The sequence below is a fragment of the Miscanthus floridulus genome, chromosome 15, assembly GCF_019320115.1.
Source record: "Miscanthus floridulus cultivar M001 chromosome 15, ASM1932011v1, whole genome shotgun sequence".
NCBI lineage: Eukaryota > Viridiplantae > Streptophyta > Magnoliopsida > Poales > Poaceae > Miscanthus > Miscanthus floridulus.
In genome coordinates, this window is record NC_089594.1 from 37,982,747 (window position 1) to 38,007,278 (window position 24,532).

The 24,532-nt window shown below is 44.9% G+C and overlaps 1 protein-coding gene across 1 annotated transcript; it reads right to left on the reverse strand.

The window, feature by feature from the left end:
- Positions 1-930: 930 nt before the first annotated feature.
- On the reverse strand, positions 931-7,932 carry LOC136508129 (serine carboxypeptidase 1-like). Its single transcript, XM_066502753.1, has 13 exons — positions 7,481-7,932; positions 4,098-4,174; positions 3,885-4,007; positions 3,678-3,780; positions 3,565-3,602; positions 3,354-3,455; positions 3,075-3,155; positions 2,750-2,998; positions 2,193-2,258; positions 1,971-2,092; positions 1,752-1,865; positions 1,460-1,505; positions 931-1,284 (listed from the first exon to the last, which is right to left on the reverse strand). The coding sequence occupies exons 1-13, from the start codon at positions 7,800-7,802 to the stop codon at positions 1,201-1,203; spliced, it is 1,527 nt and encodes a 508-aa protein (XP_066358850.1). The 5' UTR covers positions 7,803-7,932; the 3' UTR covers positions 931-1,200.
- Between the last annotated feature and the right edge of the window lie 16,600 nt (positions 7,933-24,532).

Sequence of the window (24,532 nt, forward strand, 5' to 3'; positions counted from 1 at the left end):
ATGACGAGTAGACTGGCAGAGGGGAGACAACAAACGTGATCACCTATAAGGACATCGGTGAACTCTCCAAGGTTTCGTCATCGAACTCCAACGCCATGATATGCCAGGGCCGAGACCAACGAATGAGTGCGAGAAGAGGGAGGCGGAGTGATGTGAGTGAGTAAAAAGTTGTATTCTCCAAAGGAAGCAAATGTCCCTAGTGATCTTTTGGCCCCAACAGTTGGTGAGACAGCCTGTGCGACAGGACGAGAAGTCAGAGAGCCACGATTGAGTCACGGCATGGAAGGGCACTATGATTGAAGTGGGAAACGATTTGATAGTTGTGTCCTGATGAGCGATGACAGTTCCGGCAATGGATGGGTTTTGGGCAGAAAGGCCTGTTTTGGGCCGAGGAGAAACATTTGGAACATGGGCTAGGGCTAGCGTGGCACTTGATTCCTTTCCAAGAATGTCCTTAGCCCGAATGGAAGATTCCCGTTGATTGGGGCAACAATTGGAAGGTCCAACAGGAAAATGGCCATTACCACAAATTAGCCGGAAAAATCGACTGTCTAGCCGGAGACAAGAAAAACCGAGTGGAAAGGGAGGAAACCACCGGCACCTTCCATATATATCAGTAGGGTAGGTAATCCTAGCCACACCAATTTTGGGTGGCACCAATGGCATGCACCAACTCTGCCATCTTATGCCTTGCCTCGAAAATCAGCTTGCTCATACCTACGCAGCAAGGAAATTTTGTTCCTTGTGGTGCAACCTCAGGGCCCTTTTCTTGCACCAAAACATCCCAGGCCAAATTAAAACTCCATACAACCTACCAAACAGAGACAGTTGCAGCCTATAAGTCTGGCTAGAGGCACATGTCTAGGTTGCCAATTAGGCCTGAAGGTGGTCATAGAAGTAGAGTGCGCATGATCGTGTATATGAGCCTCTATGTTTATACTATGATTCAAAAAATATCAAGGAAAATTTTCACAAATGTTTGGTCACAGTGAACTAATGAATAATGCATGTAAGGTACTTTGATATAATATTTGCACAAATCAATGCAACATCGTAGTTGGCGCTAGGTAATTTGATCCTTTGGCTTCCTTATTGCTGTATGCTTTTTCCAATTTCTCCACATTGTGCTCTGTTTGATTCAGTACTACATGACCTTGCACAGAAATAGGCCTCCCTTCGTCAGGAGCTCCTTCATGAGTATCACAGCTTAGTACCGTTAAGCCAACGGCTGTAGAAAGCCAATGATTCCTGTGGTTTATACTCAGGAACTGTGTGCCCAGCACCCTGCGAGAGGAACAAATTAAACAGGATAGTTAAAAAAACGCAACTTAGATTTTTTTGTGTTTCAATAATGTGTCATTACTCATTAAATGCAATTTGTTTCTGATTTGGCAGGCTAGTTTCGTGTTTGCGAATCCATGGATTAATAGAAAAAGTTTAATTTGAAACTGTACCACACCTTAATAGTGGCGAAAGTGAGGCCGTTTTCATATCCTTGGGTGTACCTGAGTAGTATAGCAAGCAAAAATATGTGAGCAAGCAACATGTCCTTAATTTCTTTCCTTGAGAACATACAAACATTTGACTGAAAACAATGGAAAATAAATAAATCACCTAACTGAAGATTTCCCTCATGAAAGAAATGTTAACTTTTGTTGATTATAGTGAATTCATATCGAAGAATAATTCAGCCTCTAGGATAAAATGATTTGAACATCTTAGGAGAAAAGAGTCAATGTTTGTTCAAATACCCAGCAACTTGTTCATTGACAATCCATTGTCGCCATGAATCAACGACGCCGTAGCCTAAGGACGCAGCCCTTGCTTCAGTCCCAGTGTGAGGTACACACATATCGTGGTCACCGCTGAAACAAATGCAAAAGAAATATACCAATGATAATAGCAGTTTTTGTGAATCTAAGAATGTAAGAGCCGAAATCATATTATAATTTTATAGGTTCTTGAAGTACCTGTAAATCAAAGCACGATAACCCTGGCTTGTAAGGTTCTTGTGATAAATGATCATACTCCCAGCATCATGATCAAAATCTATTTTATCTGTGCATAATTGCCAGGGTCCAATTGAACTGACCTAATAAATGTGCATGATAAACTATGGTTAGAAGGTGGAAATCTTTAGAATCGGTCCATCAATAAGTACACGGTGGTTATTTAGTGTATGACTGTCATACTGGTTCGGCATGAATCGCAGATCTGACGTTATCATTGTTTAGCCATGCCGTTGCAACTTCATCACTCTGAAGATTAAGAAAACAAGACAGGGAGGGTACATAAGAAAATGGGACAAAACGAATCATGCTTCACTTGGGAGAAAAAATTACTCCTCTATATTTCGGAGAAGATAAAGCTGGAAGATGTTCCTGCCTTACACATTATAATCCGAGAAGATAAAGATAAATGAACTAAACAATGGAATTGCACATATTAGTATTAGTGTATTACTACACTAGCTCACATACATATATGGCGATCTATAGTGGGATGTTTTACACATTGACTACGCATATCTAGATTTTCTTCATGAATATATTTTTTATTTGTATCTTTCAATAATGTGATAGAAACTAGTGGTCAAATTTGTAAGTAAAGAGGATGTAAGCAACCAATGACTTCTGTAAAGAAAATGAGAGAGTACAAAAAGAGATAAAGAGCAACCTCTGGAGCAGAACATTAATGTTATGACAGATAATAGAGTTATAGTAGGGATGGTTAGTGTGCTTGTGCTCACCATACACGGAACTCCACGGGGAACTGATGCAGCTAGCTCCTGCCATGATGGAACACGCCCATCTCTTACAGGAGCTCTCAAAGGCCAGGCCCGTCCATGCATTCTTGTTCTTACTGGAAGGGGCTTGCTAGTTACACCAAGATCTTTGAAACTTGGTGGCAGTTTGTTATTTTGTGGGATCACTTCTTTGGTATTTGTGCCATGGTAGCATGGCTCAAGAATGTCATAAATATTTAATCCGTCAAGTACCTACACAAAAACATATTATATAATATGAGAATAATATATATTTATTTATTTTTACCAGATAGTGTCACTGGTTTACCGTATCGACTTTTGACAGCGCTTCGTCGCATTTTGCACTGCTAGCATTCCAGTAATTTCCTTGACATGCAGTGTTGGCTTCCTACATTTTGTATAGAAATTGTGGTAAATCGAAAGAACATATGTATGTTTCAACGGACACACAAAGTTTTAGAAGTATTTTGTGTATTCAAAGGATATGAAGGAAGTATTCTAATACCATCAATAAAACTTCATGGTGTAATTAAAGAAATTATTTCAGGGTGAGGATATCAGTCGGGGTACAGTTATACTGATGTACCTTATATATACTCTCTGAAATTAGAGCCATTCCGTGTGCAAATGGCACAAGAGCGTTACCATCAAAGACGGTGTCGCATACACCATTGCCAACCATGTAGCCCTAACATGAGAGTACAGAACAAAACTTTGAGCATTATTATATATATTTCCTTGGTAACCATGTTTGCCGTTCTCATGGAGGCAGCAACAATATAATTAAAATTACTAACCTTAAAGTTTAGAATTGGCTTATCTCCTTTTTGGATTCCTGTTAAATAATTCATCAGTAACAATATCAAAACAACTAGCAGTTTAAGGATCATTACTATCCCAAAGCCAAAACCTTTGACAACTTCATGTGAAAGGGTAGGGACATAAACTCCAGCATATGACTCTCCAGCTATATAAAATGGATTTGTCAAGAACTCAGGGTAGAGCTGGAACCACTGGTTAAAAGTAACGGGAGCGAACTGATCAGCTTTTGTTCTACAAAAAGATTATAGATGATAAATTTACTAATGCACCAACACAAAAAAACATATATATTTACCTTGAGAAGAAAAGTATGCGAATCAGCAGCAGTCTTAAGATCACCAGTTTCATAATCTGAAACATTCTTGGAGTAAGACAGCCCAACACCAGCAGGGGAGTCCAAGTATATCACACTAGACACCTACAATGCAAGGGAAACATCACTAGTCTGTCTCAGTTCAGCTTGAACACACCAGATAATTTATCCTTAGGACCAACGGGAATGTCCAACCTTAGACCAGCTATAAGGGTTGAGATGAAGCTTTGGCAAGCTTCCAGCTGACCCTCCTGCCTCAAAGTTGAATGGCCCTAGACCCAAAAAAACACACATAAATTGAGATGAAAGATTTTAGAGTGTATTAGGCATCTCCAGTTTGGGTTAGTTCCTTTACATGGTATCATAAGTTGAGATTCAGGTTGTAGGTCATAAACCGTAGTCTTTTGCTCCACCTATGCCCTTATATGCTCGTACCACTAATTGTCCATTACTCCGCTGCGCAATAGCGCCCCCCCCCCCCCCCCCCCCCCCCCCACAACGCCCACCCACCCACCCAAGATCACCCATGATAATCTCCCCCATGGATGACAGGTCCACCATACGTAGCCTCTTGCCACCAAATGCGCGATGAACGATCACCCTAGAGAGAATCTTTTCTTGATCGGATAATCATGGTTTTCTCTCTCACTAGTCATTGATCAAGGTTCCTTATTGTTTTCCCGATCTAACATCATTTTAATTCCCCTGCAGCCCTCGTCTTTGCGCGTGCCTCTACATTGACACTGGCCTCAACTACATTGGCCACCTCTAGCACGTCACTCAATGCTAGCTCATCATTGCCTCCATTGTCATCAAGTACTACATGCCTCCTCCCTCCAAATGCTACTGCATCTTATTGCCATGCCACATCATCGCCACTCATGGCATTCTTTGCAATTGCATCTTAATTGACACAAACTACTTATGTGGCTAGGACATTGTCCACATCACGTGCAAAGTGTTTGGTAGGATATTCATGTTCTTCACATTGAGCATCGCCGTCATGGCATCCAAATCACCACGCCATGCACCAGATCACCTAGACCTACCTCCTCACTTTGTCCAGTACAAGCTCCTTGCTAGCTTCTCCATATCTTCCTCACCTATTTCGTCTACTCCAACAACAGTGGGCTGCATTGGTATCTTCTACCCTACCATTTTGTGCACTATACTAATCCTGGAGGCTTTCTCTGCTAGTACTTTAGATGTTGATGCATGGTTGAGAACCTCCCTCTAGTACGTTTAGTATTGGCAACACCAATGGGTGTCTTTATCCCTAACAGAATCCTAGGCATGGTAAACCCAGTGCATACCTCGTCCATGGTGACATCGACTGCATCCTTGGCATCAACTCTCCATCAACGGCTGCCTCAATGCATCGTATTCATTCATGGCGACATCTCCTATGAACCACCATCCCCATAGAAACACCTTGGGTATTCGAGGCTTCTTGTGTGGCTAACTCATCTTTGGCAACTTTGACATCTCTGTTGACCACAACTATCATACACACGACATCCTCAACAATATCAACATATGCACAAAGACCTATCATGATATCGCCCCGCTTGAGTAACTTTTTAGCTTCACTCCATCCAACATCCAGGATGCATGGACCGTTATGATTGCAAAGGGTGATAACTCTTCGAGTTACAACCTTAGACTTGTCTACGGCATCCCCACTATGAATGTTGCAAAATGTTAGAATATATCTTTAGGCTTAGGCTCACACTTATTGCTTGATGCAGGGGCCTGTATAGTACTTAGTATGAGAGGTAGAGTTGTGTGCTCTTATAATCTCTGCATGTTGTAGCCATACTGGCGCACTGGCCATGTCAACGACCCTTGGAACTTCATGTGGAGCAGCAGTGACATCATGCACAGGGGACAAGGAAATTAAACCCTTTGGTGACGAAGCACCATAGTGGACTGCGTCAATGTGACTGGGAGAGTAGGGCATCTCAAAGGTGAGGGTTTCATGGCTGGGAGCATATCCTGGAGCTCTAACATGAGCTAGGGGTTTCTTTTCAGCAACCAGTACCACAGGATATATAACATCGCTTCTTGGAAGTTTGCTCTTTCCTCACTTGATTTTTACTTACGTCGCTTATGTTTCATCTGTTTGTGTGTATTCTACCTTTCTAGATCAACTTAGGATAGTTGATACGGTTGGTTATAGGTTGCAGAACTCCATGTGAGTGGGTACGTAGGTAGAGACACTAGATAATCTCTAGGCGCACTTCTTGTTAGTTAGTAGTTATTATCTAGGGTAGAATCGTGTTGGAGCCCTGGGTTCAATTTTTTATTAGTGATCCAATTTACTACTCCCCTCTTGGGTCCCGCTCAGACGTTACTAATAAGACCGCTAAATTCTTTACAAAGCTACATCTAATATTCTAAAGGAAATACCAAGTTGTGAAGCAATATTGTGATGAAAAAAGAGCAAAGATAAGAATACAAATATTGATCATATATATCAAAGGAACACATACAAATAATATGAAGTGTATCAAATTAAGCACCCAAGCTTTTCTCTGTGCTTTCGAAAAGGAATTTTTTACCCGAATTATGTCTAAATTCAGGACGTTTGCATTGGTTCTCCCCAATCTCCATATTCCATTGGTACACCTTTTTCCTTCTCTATCTTTGTTCGTCACTTGTTTTAGCGTCTAGCTAGAAATATCTATCGCCATAACCCCACACTCTGCTCGCTTGTGGCTCCTGCCATCGGATTTGTGATCCGCCATGCTGACCAAAACTCTCAAGGTAATTGATGCCCTTGTCTTGACTCGACCCATCAACCATCGTCCTTCACCACCCTATTGCCAACGACCCCTAGCGCGTCGCCGCAGCATCCACTAACAACCTCCACTAGTGTGGTCCAATATTTCCTCCCATCAAGGCATCAACCCGACACATGCATAATCCCAAAACCCTACCTTGGCTCCTGGTGCCGCACTACACATCCGGTCAATCGCCTTCATTGTTGATCCAGTATTTATTTCAAGTTCCCTAAAACCATCCCACGTCCATATTAATTGAACTCTGCACGTCAGGCAAATTTGATCACATCCACTACACAGCCCAGCTCGCCACCCCAACCCCATCCATGAAAGTTGGATCCCCAAAATGCATGCTCAATTATTCTACATCCTTATCAGATCCCTTCCTGCTCAACAAGTTGGTTGGAAAAGGAAGATGCATGGTGAGGAAAGCGGGAAAGAAAAATGCGATGGAGAGATGTCAAATATAGTAGCTAGGCCAGGGAATATGATGATACTACTTTAGCTTCCCCAGAAGACGGCGACGTGATATACACGATCCAGTGCGTCCGGCTACTTTGTGCGATGCCGATGCCTATAGTGTTCTTCTACTAGAAAGCAACAGCGCAGCAACCAGCAGCTGCCATCCGGACCCCACCGCTACCTTCTTGCTCGCCTTTTCTCGATTCCGTCCACAACAGGAACAAGAGGCAGGGCAGAAAACTCGTGACGACACGCACACGACGACCAGAAGAAAAGAAACAAGAGGCAGGGCAGAGGAGGTCGTCGTCGTCGACGACGGACGTAACTACGCACCGTGCTCGTAGACGAAGCCGTCGAAGCTGGAGCAGCCTGGCCCGCCGTTGAGCCAGAGCACGACGGGGTCCTTGGCGGGCTCACGCTCCGACTCCACCAGGTAGTAGAAGAGCCGCCTGCCATGCGCCTTGTCCACCGTCACGTACCCGGCGTAGTGCTTCGACGGCAGCTTGCCGCCCGCGAACCCCGGGACGCTCGTCACCAGAGCGCCCGGCGGCGCGGCGAGGCAGCAGCAGGCGAAAAAGGCGGAGGACGACACCACCACCACCAGCAGCGGCAGCGGGAGGGCTGGAGGAGCAGCGGTAGAGCAGCCGCGTGCCATTGCTGCGGGTGTGGGAGTGGCCAGTGGGAGCTAGGAGGAGGATAGATGATACAGTGACCGGCCCGGATGGAGCGCGTTTAAATAGATACAGATGAGCTGCCGGCTCCGGCGTGTATGTACTGTGTGTCTATGTAGTAAGGGAATGGTGACGTCGGCGACAAAGCCGGCGCCCGGCGGTTGTGTGTCAGTGTGTTTGTCAGTGTGTGTGTTGGAATTAATTCTCACCGTCTCAGCCTACCCACTAAGACTTGAGTCACCCAATGCAAGTCAGCCGAACCACGCAATAAGGATATGTTGACCAGGTGACGGATTTTGCAAAAGGAGAAGCGAGTCAGTTAATCTTTTCCACCATCCATGTATGACTGTCCGTATCTAATATATATATACGAGTAGAATGCCGTGTGTGCAGTACCTAGCTTCTCTCGCAAGGCTTGGTAGTCTCCGACGGGTTACTGCCCTATATCCTAAGTTATAGTTTTTTTTCCTAGATACGTACTAGTTTTTGCTACGTAACTAGATATATGTATCTAAAAATGCCAAAACCACATATAAATTGGGATGGAGCACTAGTAGAGAAACAACTTTTGATCCACTTCGAAATTTGGCTTTAGTCCCGGTATTTTTCGCGTCCGAGACTAGAGAAACCTTTAGTCCCGGTTGGTAGCTCCAACTGGGGCTAAAGGTCCCTACCCAACGGCTACTGCGGTAGGCTTTTGCTGCAGGGGACCTTTAGTCCCGGTTGGAGCTACCAATCGGGACTAAAGGTTAACTTTTACTCCTGGTTGGTCCCTCCAACCGGGAGTAAAAGTCTACTCCCGGCTGGAGGCTCCGTCCGGGACTAGAAACGGACCTTTAGTCCTGGTTTCTGTCTCCAAATGGAACTAAAGGTCCCCTCCTATATACCCCTTCTTCCTCCCCGAGCCCGAGCCACTTCGAGCTCAGTGTTCTTGCTTCATCGCCGGCCTCTCTTCTTCCTCATCGTCGGTAATCACAAGATTTCTTCGATTCCTCTATCGATTCTTCGGTTCTAAAGGTTACCAACTTTATACTCTCATGTTTCATCAGTAGCATATCTCATTTTGTGGACTAGATATATGTGGTTTTTTATGGTAGATTTTTTTTATTTTAAGCCACTTAAGCTCAAATCACTTTAAAGTTTGCATATTTGGATGAAGGAAGGTTAAAGTAGTTATTCAAAACTAGTATTCAGCTTTTATTTCTAGCATGCATAGCACACTTCATGGCTTAGAGATATAGAAAATTTTAGAGTTTTTTTAATTTTATTTGTTTATAAAATGAGAAATTTATATTATATTAAAAATAAGTATAGAGAGTAGATGGCAACTGCTTCCGGGTCCTCGGCCTCTCATCGGGTTCCAAAGCGACTGAGGCCGGACCTCCCTCTCATTGCATGCGGCAAGTGTGAGGAGAAGATTGTGATAGAGTACCGGGTGAGAAATGAGTGCCCCAACAAGGGCCGTATCTTCTACAAGTGTCCGGATCACAATGTGAGTTATTTTGTCGCATTTGATGATTATGGTTAATTTATACTTATTTTCATGATGATTGTAATTAAAGTTCTAATTTTTTATTTTAATTTCAGTGGGATGGCACTGGATGTTCAGGCTGGTACTGGGAGGAAGAGTATGTTGAACATGTGCAAAACTCTCTTGCACAGGCGGCTACGGCGGCTGATGAGGCAGTGATCCTGCGGAAGAAGCCCATAGATGTTGAACAAACGCATGGTCTGTCTGTTTTAGTTGGGATTGGTCGTGAAATCCTTATGCTGCTGAAGTGCATTTTAGCTTTAGTTTTTTTAGTGGTAGTTGAGATTGTCTACATTGTAGCGAGACTTTCATAAATTAATACCTTGTGTGGTGGCATATATGTCGTATAATTAACTAATTATGTTCTAGGTTTTAATATGGTATGTATGTCATGTAATGCAGATGAGCCGGTATTGGATGTACAATGCTGATCGCCGCTCCCAAGAGTTCATTGAGGGCGTGCATTCTTTCTTACGTGTGGCCGAGGCAAACAAACGCGATGGTTTCATGTGCTGCCAATGTGCCATATGTAAGAATTTGAAGGAATATGCTAGCTCAAGGAGTCTTCATTCACACTTGTTGAAGTCGGGTTTCATGCCAAACTATATTTATTGGACGAAGCACTAAGAAACCAGGGTTGTAATGGAAGAAGGTGAAGAAGAACAATGGGACGATGATGACATTATTGCTGAATATGGTGCCTTCAATGATACTACAATGGGGGAAGCTGAAGAAGAGGTAGGGGCAGAAGATGAGCCCGCTGATAATCTTGGTCAGGCCATTCGTGACGCACAAAGAGAATACGAAAGTGAAAAGGAGAAGATCAAGCTCGAGCGCATGCTAGAGGATCAGAAGAAATTGCTATACCCAACTTGTGATGTGGGGCAAAAAAAGTTGAGTATCACACTGGAATTGCTGCAATGGAAGGCAAAGAATGGTGTATCTGACAAGGGATTTGGGGAGTTACTAAAAATCCAAAAGAAGATGCTTCCAAAGGATAACGAATTGTCCGCCACTACGTACGAAGCAAAACAGGTAGTCTGCCCTTTGGGATTAGAAATCCAGAAAATACATGCATGTCCTAATGACTGCATCCTCTACCGTGGCGAGGAGTACGAGAAGTTGGATGCATGCCTGGTATGTCATGCATCGTGGTATAAGATCAGGTGAGATAACCCTGGTGATGTTGAGAGCGAACGTCCCACGAAGAAAATCCCTGCCAAGATTATGTGGTATGCTCCTATAATACCATGCTTGAAACGTCTATTCAGAAACAAAGACCATGCAAAGTTGTTGCGATGGCACAAAGAAGACCATAAGATAGATAATATGTTGAGACACCCTGCTGATGGGTCCCAGTGGAGAGCAATCGATAGAGAATTCCCAGAGTTTGCAAATGACGAAAGAAACTTAAGGTTTGCTTTAAGTGCGGGTGGTATGAATCCTTTCGTGGAGCAGAGCAGTAGTCATAGCATTTGGCCTATTACTCTATGTATCTACAACCTTCCTCCCTAGTTATGCATGACGCATAAGTTTATTATGATGCCAGTGCTCATCCAATGCCTAAGGCAACCTGGCAACGACATCGATGTGTACCTGAGGCCACTAGTTGAAGAACTTCTACTTTTGTGGAACAAACCAGGTGTACGTGTGTAGGATGAGCACAAACAGGAGCACTTTGACCTGCGGGCATTGTTGTTCGTAACAATCAATGATTGGCCTGCTCTAAGTAATCTTTCAGGACAATCAAACATGGGATATAATGCATGCACACACTGTTTCAATGATATTAAAGGTATATTCTTGAAAAAATGTCAAAAGGGTCGTGTACCTTGGCCATTGTTAATTTCTTCATACGAATCACCCCCTATGAAAGAAAGACAAGCATTTTAAAGGTAAGGCAGACCACTAGACCAAGCCGGACAACCGAACTGGTGAGGATGTACTCAATATGGTCAAGGATACGAAAGTAGTATTTGGAAAGGCACATGGCAGCGAACCTGTTCTGAACGGCGCCGACGGTCTTGCACCCATGTGGAAGAAGAAGTCCATACTTTGGGAGCTACCCTATTGGCAAGACCTAGAGGTCCGTAGCGTGATCGACGTGATGCACCAGATGAAGAATCTTTGTGTGAACCTGCTAGGCTTCATGGGTGTGTATGGGAAGCCTAAGGACACACTTGAAGCATGACAGGACCTATGGTGATTGAAAGAATGAGACAACCTGCATCCAAAGAAGACAAATGATGGATGCCATTACTTAAGTCCTGCCAGCTACACTCTTAGCAAAGAAGAGAAGGGAAGCATGTTTGAATGCCTAGCAAGCATCAAGGTACCATCTGGATTCTCCTCGAATATAAAGGGTATAATAAATGTGCCAGAGAAGATATTCCTAAACTTAAAGTCCCATGATTGCCACGTGCTCATGACGCAATTGCTTCTAGTTGCATTAAGAGGAATTCTACCTCCAAATGTACGTCTAGCCACCGTAAAGCTATGTGCATTCCTCAATGCAATTTCTCAGAAGGCAATCGATCCAATGGATCTAGCTAAACTACAGAATGATGTGGTTCAATGTCTTGTCAGCTTTGAGTTGGTGTTCTCTCCTTCCTTCTTTAATATCATGACACACCTCCTAGTTCACCTGGTCAAGGAGATTAGCATTCTCGGTCCTGTGTTCCTGCACAACATGTTCCCCTTTGAGAGGTTCATGGGAGTCCTAAAGAAATATGTTTACAACCATGCTCGGCCAGAAGGAAGCATCGCCAAGGGCTATGGAACAGAGGATGTCATTGAGTTTTGTGTTGACTTTATTCTCGACCTTGACCCGATTGGTGTTCCTGAATCACGACACGAGGGGAGACTAAGTGGAAAGGGGACACTAGGGAAGAAACCATATATTGGTATGCAGGACAATTATTTTAATAAAGCACACTACACAATTTGCAAAACTCCTCCTTGGTGGATCCGTATATCGAGACACATAAAGAGTTGCTCCGATCTGAGTTTCCAGGGAAGTCTGAAGCTTGGATTACATGTCAGCACATGGAAACTTTCAGCGACTGGTTGCAAAAAGAATGTCAGGGTGATGAGAGTATTGATGAGCAACTGTATTTGTTGGCTAGGCAGCCATCATGGCATATCCTCACATACAAAGGGTACGAGATAAATGGGAATACATTTTATATAGTAGCCCAAGATAAAAGGAGCACCAACCAAAAAGTGGTGTCCGCATAGATGCCACCGACCCTAATTGAAATAAGCAAACATATTATGGCCGCATAGAGAAAATATGGGAACTAAACTATGCACCTACTTTTAAGGTTCCTTTGTTCAAGTGCCAATGGGTAAAGGCGACTGGAGGTCGGGTAGGAGTCGACAACCAGTATGGAATGACAACCGTGGACCTCAACAATATTGGGTACAAAGATGAACTGTCCATCCTTGCCAAGGATGTGAATCAGGTGTTCTATGTCAAGGACATGTCTACAAAACCGAAGAGAGGGAAAAACAACAACGACCCAATCAATGAGCCAAAGCGCCACATAGTTCTTTCAGAGAAAAGAAACATCGTCGGAATTGAAGACAAGTCAGACATATCAGAAGATTATGAAAAGGATGACCGAATTCCACCCTTCACAGTGAACAAAGACCCAAGCATCCGGCTAAATGATGAGGACACTCCATGGTTACAGAACGATCATAACCAAGGGATATATGTTAAGAAGAAGATCATTGTTGTTCTCACTTGATATAGTGATGTATTAGACCTATTATGTAATAATTGTGACTTCAGATTTTTCTGTCGTGTATTCATATTTTCTACGATTTAAATGAATTTTCTGCTTGACGGTGGATTTCCTCTAGAGAATGTGTGATAAAAAACAAATGATCAACGTCAATAAGATGTGAAAACTAATTTCCTGTCGAAAAACAATAGTTTTAATGATTTTAATTAAGTAGTACATTTTTGCATGGTGAAAATTATGATTATTATTTACACTATGTTAAATATTTATATGGTAAAACAAAAGAGTTTAGGTTACAGATTTTTCTTATGTACAATAATGCAAAACCAGGTCCATAAATTCTTTTTGTAATTTTTTTGCTAATATTTTATTTACTAGGCAATTAACAACTCTCTGCATATTTATATAAAAGAAATATATAAAAAAGGAAAAACTTCTAGAAACTGGTGGGAAGCCAAACTGTAGCCCACCTTTACTCCCGGGTGGATCAACCACCCGGGACTAAAGATGGGCTGTGTTTTTGCGGCCCGCCAAAATTCCCTTTACTCCCGGACCGTGGCTGCACCCGAGACTAAAGGTCAGACTTTTATTCCTGGTTCTAGCCATCACCCAGAACTAAAGGACCTTTAGTCCCGGGCTGTGGCTTCACCCGGGACTAAAGGTCCCCCTATATACCGTCTCCTCTCTTTTCCCCCTCCATCATCTCTTGTTCTTCGCCGAGAGCCACCACGCCGCCACTGCTCCTCATCGCCTCCAGCACCACCTCCACAAACGTGCACCTCTTTCGCCATCTCCGCCGGCGACCCGGCTCACACCTCTCCCGTATGAGCGCGACGCGTAGATCCAAATCTGTCACCGTCGTCCTCGCCCTCACCCAGATCTGATCTAGAACCACCTCCGTCGTCGTCGTGTCATATTCGCCGCCGCCGCCCTCGTGACCCTCGACATCTCCCCGCGCCCGAGCCCGACGCCGCAGCGGAGGAGCCGCCCGAGCCGACGCACCGCACCTTCCCCGCGCCCAAGCCTGACGCCGCAGCGGAGGAGCCGCCCGAGCCGACGCACCGCCGAGGACGAGGAGCCCCAGAGCTGGCGACAAGACCCCTCCTGTCCCGCGGGTCTATGTGGCTGACATGCTCTGAGATTCGTGCCCTGACGCATCTGGTGTTTCTCCGTGCCTGAGGGCTGAGGCTCGAGTTCCAGGCCATTTCATCGTGTTCTGCTTCGCCACAGGCCACCGAGCGCGTGCGCGGCGGACGCGCAGCGCCAGCACAGACGCACAGGTGCATCGCGTTCCACTTCCACCATGATGGCACGTCACTGCCGTGCGCTCATCATGGTCTTCTTCACTTTGTTGCTGCTTGCTTGGGAGGAACGCATGTGATCGCTTCTTCCGGTCAACCTCTCGCTTTCATGTCCAGGTCGTGCGATTATCGTGTCAGTTGCGACTTGGTGTGTGTTCTCGTGGCAGGGCCGATTAGACGAGTTTGTTGTTTTCCATCGGAGGTAGTATGCTTGCTGGTCTTTGTGGAGCTCGGTGGTCCATCGCGTGACGTGATACAATCACCAGGAATACAGTTACCGGTCATCGCCTGTCAAATCCGCAGGATCCTCTAGGCCAGATTGACCGGCTGAACGCCACCAACATCTAGCTGCTTTGATTTTGAAAATTTTCAATGAACTTTATATGTCTAAATTCATCTGTGATGTAGGATTGCTCATTCTGCCCTGAGCGTACCATTATTTCTGGCATGCTGATATGTACATGCATTTGACTGATCGAGTACAGTTTATGCCGACCAGCGGATCTCTGAATGGAATCCTTGGCTAACTCCCTCATATTTACACCTACCGTTGTGTGAATTAGAAAAAATAGCCTATTCACATACCCGCTCTAACGCCATAGACAACCTGAAGCTTCCATCCATCCGATCATCACCTTCAGGAGCCGACCCTTCCGACGCACCGCGAGCCGGCATCGCCTAATTCGGCGACCGAACATGGCCGAAATGTACCACTGCTGTTTTCGAACCCTTGTAGAGCACCGTCATGGCCGAAATGTACCATTGCTGTTTTTGAAACTAGATTGAATACAAACGGATAATACGAATATCATAAGTACTAGGTAGTGTGCCCGTCCAAAAAAGCAAATTTATACTATTTGTATACCGAATCATGGGTCAATTTTTATGCTACTTCACCGAATTGTTATACGTACATCTAAATTTGTTATACATATATATTAGAGTTATAAATTTGTATTGTTATATATATATATATATATATATATATATATATATATATATATTTGCTATACATATTAGAGAGTTTTAAATTTATATTGTTATATATATAAATTTGTTATATATATCACTTGCCAATAAATATTTCTAGAAAATAAGAAATCAAAGTTATGCTTTGGAGACTTGAATTTCGAGTGTAGTTATTTAATTAATTTTAAGCACATGACTCGATCCATTTTATAGATATATGGTTTTTATTTTTTATAGATATATCTAGTGGTGTGAAAGCTAGATGGCTGCCCGAGAGACAACATGGATGAAGAAATGATGGATATTATCAACACCAGCACTCAATTTGCCGATGGTGACCAGCAGGATGTAGATGACGAGAGTCAATACCTGACTCTTGAAAATAACCAATAAAATATTGTGCAAGAAAATACCGGCGATGTATATATATTTATATATATATTTGAATATTATATATATATATATATATATTTGAATATCTATATTCTATTATGTGTACACATGATATTTATTTATTCTTTTTTTATACGTAGCCCTCTGGATCGACGACCACAACGGCGAAAAGCAAAAATATTCGAGGCCCGAAAAAGCCATTGGAGGGGCACTACACAATATCGGAATTCACTATCGAGACAGGCGAACCACTTGGTCCACATGCAAGGAAATTCGTGCAACATTGTGGGTACCTTGTAAGGAACAGACTTCCGATCAGTGCCCATGAATGGAAGCAAAAGATCAATGAGCCTCATGTTAGTTTTGTCTCTGATCTTGATAAGAATTTAATTTGGGATGATATCCTTCAACATTTCACGTTGCAAGCAGATGATTATGATGATATCAACGATGATGAATTGAAGGAGCTAGTTTGAAAGTGGGCTATGAAGAAGATGGCCACACAATTCCAGACTTCGAAGAAATCCCTATACATGAAATATATCAAGAAGAACCTAACGCCCAATTTCAATACTAGGGGCCCGCTTGCGAAGTTGAGGCCCTACTGGAATGATTTTATATAGTACAAGACATCGGAAGAGGGTGAGGAATGGGTGAGAAGGAACCAAGAGAATGCCCGACAGAATGTATACCACCATGGCATGGGATCAAGTGGCTACGCGACTGCCATTCCCATGTGGGAAAAAATGGAAGCGAACATTCTTGCCAAGAGTATCACACCAGAATCACTCAATTGGCCCAAACGCGCGAAGAATTGGTTTTTCGCTCATGGGAGAAGACTGGACCTAGAGACTGGGAAGCTGGTTCATGGCCCAAAACTCAAAAGAGCAACACACAGATTTTCTTATGCTCTATAAGCTAAAGCTATTGGTGCATTCAGGCCCAATAGAGAGAAGGATGAACTGACGTATGTCATCGGGACTGCTGAACATAGTGGCCGAACGAGAGGTTTAGGACGGAACATTTCTTGGGAGCATGGTTTACCTAATGACAGAGATACCTACAGATGCCGGTAGAGAAGAAAGGATGAGGAAGCATCGTAGATCAGCAGGTTGGAGGAATATGTTCGTGAGTCACGAGAGGCGTTGCTTCAAGCATAGGAGCGCGAAAAAGACATGCAAGCTAGAATGCAGGACGAAATCATAAAGCAAGTGCAAATAGCAATGAGTGCCCAAAGGTAGGCATCAGATCCAGGAATCAACATTAATATTAGCCCCCCTGATTAGTTGAAAAGCAACAGCGCTTCCACGGAGTTGCCAAATCAAGATGACGCAATGCTACGTTTCCTCGTGGATGACATCACTGCACCGTTTACATCATGTGAGCTACATATTCCAAAAGGGAATGCCACAATCATGGTGGCTCTCGGTATTTTTTCTCCTCCAGATCCTACCAAGACACCAAGAATCCATGGGGTAATAATACCACCTAGATATGTTAGCGTCTCAGTGGATAGAGTTAACAAAGGTTTTAGTGATCTGGCTCTTAACATTCCAGGAGGTGATGGGGAGAAGACTCTAGGAGAAGCAGAGAAGACATTCTTACTATGGCGTAAGCGCTACATCATTATTCCCAGGGTCTCTAGTCCACCACCGCTTCCTCAACTGCCAGACAATAGGTGCGAACAAAAGTGAACGAAATAATTTTTAACTAATTTTCTATTGACATGCATGATTAATAATAACAATTTCTTATACCTAATTATTCTTTTTTGTACTCACACAGCAGGGCCTCCGCCAACCTAAGTTCAATTATTCAATCTCCAGATCATCATAGTGCTCTGGCAATCAGGTGGCAACACCGCCACCGCCGCCACCTCCAAGGAGGTCTCCAACGCCTCCAAGGAGGTCTCCAACGGCTGCCCCGCCTCCCTTGATGACCAAGAAGCAACCAGCTCCTAAGAGGTCTGCCCCGCAAACGAAGCCATTGGCCCACCAGCCAACAAAGAAGAAAGCCTCCTCTAATCCAGTTATTCTCCAAAAACTGTCATACGAGAAAAGTGAAAAGGAATTAAATGCTGCAGTACAAAAAGATGTGAATAGTTTCTTTGGAAAAGTAAGAAAGCAACGAGAAGCGAGGGAGAACCCAGAGAAACTATACTTCTACCTACCTCCAGATCTTCTAAGAAACAAGGTGGACTAGAAAAAGCGGGAATCTCAAAAGACCCTGCCAAAATTGGACTACGACTGCTCTCTCACCAAGTCATTTGAGGCGGCGTAGAAAAAGACTAGAGTAGGGAAAGGTGTTGCACAACTTGGACAACAATGGCAACAATCAGTCCCCCTCTTGTCATTCGTAATGAATATGGTTCAAACTTAGACTTACTAGACGTCGATTTTGAGGACCTGGTTCGGTTTTACGAGGATACTGGTTTGGACCTTGCCTAAGTGCTCGCTGAAGGACCATCTGCTCTAAAAGTGGATCCTTGGAAGAAATTTGAACATGGAAAGAGTCTATACAACCCTGAGGCCTTAGGTGAACTGGGTACGCAAATGTACCTATTAAACAAGTGGTACATGGCGGCGTGTGAACGGGGAGAGACCTTTGTTTCTGTCAGAGTTAGAAACCAACATTACTTCCGTGGCGATGACGTTATATATGTCGAGTTTTTAGAATTACACCAACTATGCCACCTGGACTCTCTTGACAAAAGTCTCATTAGCTGCTATTGTCTGTAAGTGTGATTATTTTCTACTATTAAAGTGTATATATATAAAGCTACATGTATATATATAAATTATATATCCTCACACTATATTTTTATATATGCAGATATGAGATGACAAAACTCAGAAAGAGAAAGGATAATGATGTTGGTTTCGTTGATGAAAGGATAATGATGTTGGTTTCGTTGATCCAAATGTTGTATTCAAACACCCTAATCGCCTACCTCAATGGAAAGCTGAACTCAAGAAAAATCTCATGAGGTTCTTAGTGAACCAACAAAACAAGGACATACTCTTCCCTTACAACTTCAAGTGAGTGTTAAATAATTAATGTCGATCATATGGACATTATTTCAATTATTTGCTTACTAGCTAAGCTATCTCCCATATATATATGTTGACTCTAGTTAATGTCGATCATATTTGTGTATAAAAACATATGCAACAATCACTGGATATTGATGGTCATCGATATGGCCAATAGTCGGTTGAGCATCTTAGACTCGTTAAGAAAAGAGCAAACAGAGTACCAAGACATGATAGATATTACCAAGGGTAATTTGGTCTCTCTAGCAACTATATATACCTCGATCTCTTAACTGCAACAATTATTAAAGGCCAAATTAGTTTTTTATTTTATTGGGCGCAGTGTTTGGAAAAGTTTCATTGAGGAACACCACATGAAACATTGCAAAGCGCCACTGGATGTAATCGCACACTGTGGGGGGTATTAACCCCTATACCCTTATGGCTAGCCTTGGGCCGGCCCGGACCAGGGGGTCTGGCCCACTAGAAGACGACGTGCGGCCCGGCCAATCTGCTTGGAGTCCCGCGCAAGGAATCAAGGCAGATTTGGAGATCAAGCAAGATCCTGGTCGGTTAGAATATGGATCCTTATCCGGCCACTTATGGCAATTGTAACTTATTAGGATTAGTTTCCAGATCTGTAACCCTACCCCCCAGACTATATAAGGCGGGCAGAGGACCCCTCTAAAAAACATCTCTCATTGACATAGAGCAATACAATCAGACGCAGGACATAGGTATTATGCCTTCACGGTGGCTGAACCTGGATAAAACCTCATGTCTGTCTTGCGTCACCATCTTGTTTGTAGCTTGCGCATCTGTCTACCGATAATCTACTACCTTGGGCATACCCCTAGGTAGACTGTCAACCATATTTTGTCAACAGTGGCACGCTAGGTAGGGGGTGTGCATACTGCTCTCCAGACGAACAAGATGGTCATCATCCCTGGTTCCATGGCTACGCCGAACAGCCTCATGTTCACCATCGGCCAGATCACCTGGACCACTAGCTTTGACGACTTCATCGTCATGACCACGAAGGAAGCGCGGATTCAATCTTCATTGACCACTGCTTCACCTGCATCGGCTACGGCTCTTTCCATGGTGGATCTGGCTCCGGCCACACAAACATCGTCTTCAGCCACGCTGACAACCCATCGTCCGCTTCCTCGCTACAAAGGGAGGCAGATCGACAACACCGACCTGCTCGACTTTATCGATCGGGTCGGCACCAAACTTGCTGAAACCCTAGCTCTGGTAAGTTTGATTCAAAGTCAACCTAATGAGCAGGTAACCACTACCCACAACAGATCTACCCAACCAGCTCGGGTCAGTCGTCCTGCACGACTTGGTATGGATCTCGTGGTCACATCTACTCCTAAAGGGCGCTCCGTTCGTCGCCGGCCTGCCCCCGCGACGGGTCTCCGGCTCTCCGAGTGCGAAGCCTCGATGGAGAACTACCAGGCTCAGCCCTATGGCCTACACAACTTCATCAACATGGTCTGGATTGAGGAGTATCAAGAATGATCGGTCCACACAGTTCAAGAAGGTGGCTCAAGCTCCCCATCCGGCATCACATCTAATGGCTCCGTCCACACCAAGCTCTAGCATCATGACAATGAAGGTGTTGAATACGATCTGGATATCCCAGACCACGCCCTAGGGTTCCCACGATTCCCATCCTTCCCACCAAGGTGAGGAGACTTGATCAATGTTGTAAGTAATGACGAACCACCGGTAGTTGATGAAACAGAACAAGAAAGGCTAGCACGCGAAGCACGCAATATTGACCGGTTTAATCGCCGACAAGTCAAAGTCGAGGCAGAAGAGGAGGCACGACGCATAAGGGTCCAGCCATGCGACCTTAACAATGCCTTTGATAGGGTGGGGGACAAGCAGGTCTTTAGGACTCCAAGTGCCAACGTAGCTGTTGCTATGGCGACAATGCAACGACTACCCAATACCCCGGAAATCTAGGCAGTTCGTGATGATATACAAGCTTACCTGATGGCTGCTATGGCCTAGACCGCAGAGATTGTAAATCAAGCCCGGGCTCCATCCATCTCAGTCGAATCAAGCCACAGCCGCCAGTACTCAAGTCACTCACAGCCACCCAACCAACATGGCTCATGCAACAACGACCCATCAGACAACCGTCAAGGCGGAAACGGTGGTCATGATGGTGGTCGGGACGATAACCGCCGCGACTACCAGAACGACAACCGCCGAGACAACAGCGACAATCGCCGTGATAACCGTGGTCGTAGGGTTAACCAGGGTGGCAATTGGGATTGCCATGATGGCAATAACGATCTCCGCCATTCCCTCGGAGAACGCGATCTGTGCGATCGCATTAACCAAAGAGCCAACGATCGTGCATCCCACGAAAGCTATCGCTGTATGGAATATGATACTACCCATGGCCCTCTGGGTTTGAAGCAGTTTACTGCACACCTTCGCCAAGTCATATGGCCCAAGAACTTCAAGCTCGAAAAACTTCAGAAGTACGACGGCGAGAACCCCGAATTATGGGTCATGCTCTATGAAACCGCGTGCAGATCAGCCATGGCTGATGAGCACGTCATGTCTAATTACTTCCCAGTCGCCATCGGCCACGTAGGCCACCAATGGCTGGTCAGCTTGTCGGTGAACTATTTTGATTCTTAGCAAGAGCTCAAGCAAGCATTCATCGACAACTTCATTGCTACTTGCGAGCAACCCAGCAACAAATATGATCTACAGCGGATTCGAGATCGCAAAGATGAGCCACTGCACGAGTACGTCCGACGCTTCTCAGAGATGCGCATCAAGGTCCCGTCAATCTCCGACAACGAGGCAATCGAGGCTTTCATCACTGGTCTCTGCTTCCACGATGCCCTAAGTGACAAGCTCCTCCGCAAGAGACCTAAATCAGTCACAGCGCTCCTAGCTACTGCTAAAAAATATGCGGATGCCGATGATGCTAAAAAGATAATCATCGAAGAAGCAGCAAGAGTTCCGCGCTGCGACCACCCCCACACCATGACGACTACCGTGGCAACCATGGTCGGAATGACAATTTTGATCGCCACAACCAGCGCAACGATTCCCACGACCATCGTGACTAGCGTAATCAGCGGCGTAATCGCCATGACGATTACAGGGGCAAGCATACTCGGGAAGACGACGGCGAGGTCAACACCGTTAAAAAAGGTGGCGGACGTCGCAACTACGAAGAAGACTATGCCAAAGCATTGAAAGGACCCTGCCAGCTCCATCCCAAGTCAAACCATACCATGGAGAATTGCCGTGTTCTCAAATCTATCTACACGCGCCAACAGGCTCCGGATACATCCGACAAGCCTAACGATACAGGGGAACAGCGTAACGAGGATAACGATGATGAAGACACAGATCCCCGTCACAAGTACGTCAAGCCAACCGATCGTGTCCACACCATCATTGGGGGCAAAGTGTCCATCAAGACCAAACGAGAACGCAAGCTGCTCGCCCGTGCTTGCTTGAACGTTGCCAACGCCGACAACCTCATCGCCGATCCATGGCTCCCTCCTTGGTCTCATCGTGAGATCTCCTTCAGCAAAAAGGACCAATGGGCTGCAATACCTGAGCCAGGACATTTTCCTCTGGTTCTCGATCCCTGTATCAACAAGGTCCAGTTCGACAGAGTGCTGATTGATGGCGGCAGTTCCATCGATATACTGTTCAAGAACAGTTTGCCAGCACTGAAGATAACCCAGGCTGATCTCAAGCCATACGAGGCACAGTTCTGGGGTGTTCTCCCCGAATAGAGCTCCACACCTCTCGAGCAGATCACGCTACCTGTGCAATTTGGTACCCCGGACCACTTCCGCACCGACTATATCAACTTCATCGTCGCTGACTTTGAAGGCACCTACCATGCTATCCTTGGTCGAGCAGCGCTCACCAAGTTCATGGCCATACCTCACTACAGGTATTTGGTGCTCAAGATGCCTACTGAGAAAGGGGTTCTAACTCTTAGGGGCAACGTATACGCAGCTTATACCTATGTGGATGACAGCTTCAAAATAGCAGAGGCTCACGACCTCTCTATTCGCATGGCTGAGACCACGCTCGACGCCAAGAAGACCCCAGCCGACCACCTAGAGATCCCAGAGCTCGAGGCCCCACGCAAGAACATCAAGTCCAAAGAGCACAAAGCGATCCAGCTGGTCGACGGTGATCCCAGCAAAACGGCCCTTATCGGGGCCAACCTGGATCCTAAATAGGAAGACGCGCTCGTCAGGTTCTTGAGGAGCAACATGAGTGTGTTCACATGGAAACCCGCTGACATGCCCAGTGTACCTCGGAACTTGATCGAGCACTCCTTAAATATCGATGGCAAGGCCAAACCTATCAAGTAGAAGCTACGACGGTTCGCTCATGACAAAAAGGAGGCTATTAGGGTAGAAGTTACATGGCTTTTGGCAGCCAGATTTATCAAAGAAGTGTATCATCCAGAGTGGTTAGCCAACCCGGTTCTTGTACGCAAAAAGAATAATGAATGGAGAATGTGCGTTGATTACACTGATCTCAACAAACACTTCCCTAAAGACCCTTTCGACTTACCTCGCATAGACGAGGTCATAGATTCAACTGCCAGTTGCGAGTTGCTTTCCTTTCTTGATTGCTACTCTGGTTATCACCAGATCGCTCTCAAAAAGGACGACCAGATCAAGACATCCTTCATCACGCCCTTCGGCGCCTACTGCTACATGACCATGTCGTTCGGGCTCAAGAACGCCGGGGCTACCTACCAACGCGCCATACAGGCCTGCCCCAAAGACGAGATAAAAGATGACCTCGTCGAGGCTTGTATTGATGATGTAGTTGTTAAAACCAAGGAAGCATACACCCTTGTTGACAACCTCAAGCGTACCTTTGCAGCTCTTAACACATTCCAATGGAAATTAAACCCAAAGAAGTATATCTTTGGTATTCCATCTGGTATATTGCTCGACAACGTCGTCAGTCACGACGGCATACGCCCTAACCCCGAGAAGGTAAAAGCTGTCTTGGACATGAAGCCACCCAAAAAGGTGAAGGATGTTCAGAAGCTTACCGGATGCATGGCTGCACTCAGTCATTTTATATCAAGATTAGGCAAAAAAGGACTACCATTTTTCAAGCTACTTAAGGCATCCGAGAAGTTTGAGTGGTTGGAGGAAGCAGACGCTGCCTTTACACAGCTAAAACAATTCCTTACATCACCTCCGGTCCTCACTGCTCCTAGAGAAGATGAAACCCTCCTACTTTACATTGCGGCAACTAATCGAGTGGTCTCCACTGCCATGGTGGTCGAGCGCGATGAGCCCGACCACGTCTATAAGGTACAGCGACCAATTTATTTCATCAGTGAGGTGCTCAATGAATCCAAGACTAGGTACCCACAGATTCAGAAACTGATCTATGCCATACTAATCACATCTCGAAAGTTGAAACACTACTTCGACGGATATCGCGTGGTGGTCATGACTGAGTACCCTCTGGGAGACATCATTCGCAACAACGATGCAAATGGGTGCATCATCAAATGGGCAATGGAGCTATGCCCTTTCTCCTTGGAATTTGCAAGCCGTACTACAATCAAGTCTCAGGCACTTGTCGATTTCATCGTCGAGTGGATAGACTTAAGCACACCTACCTCTCAGGGGCCCACTGAGTATTGGAAGATGTACTTCAATGGCTCTCTCAACATCGATGATGCAGGAGCAGGAGTCC

Coding starts and splice junctions, on each gene's coding strand:
- LOC136508129 (XM_066502753.1), bottom strand. CDS start 7,802: ATGGCACGCGGCTGCTCTACCGCTGCTCCTCCAGCCCTCCCGCTGCCG. Junction 3,781..3,884: donor CGCATACTTTTCTTCTCAAG/GTAAATATATAT, acceptor ACTTTTAACCAG/TGGTTCCAGCTCTACCCTGA. Junction 1,866..1,970: donor TATCGTGCTTTGATTTACAG/GTACTTCAAGAA, acceptor CATTTGTTTCAG/CGGTGACCACGATATGTGTG.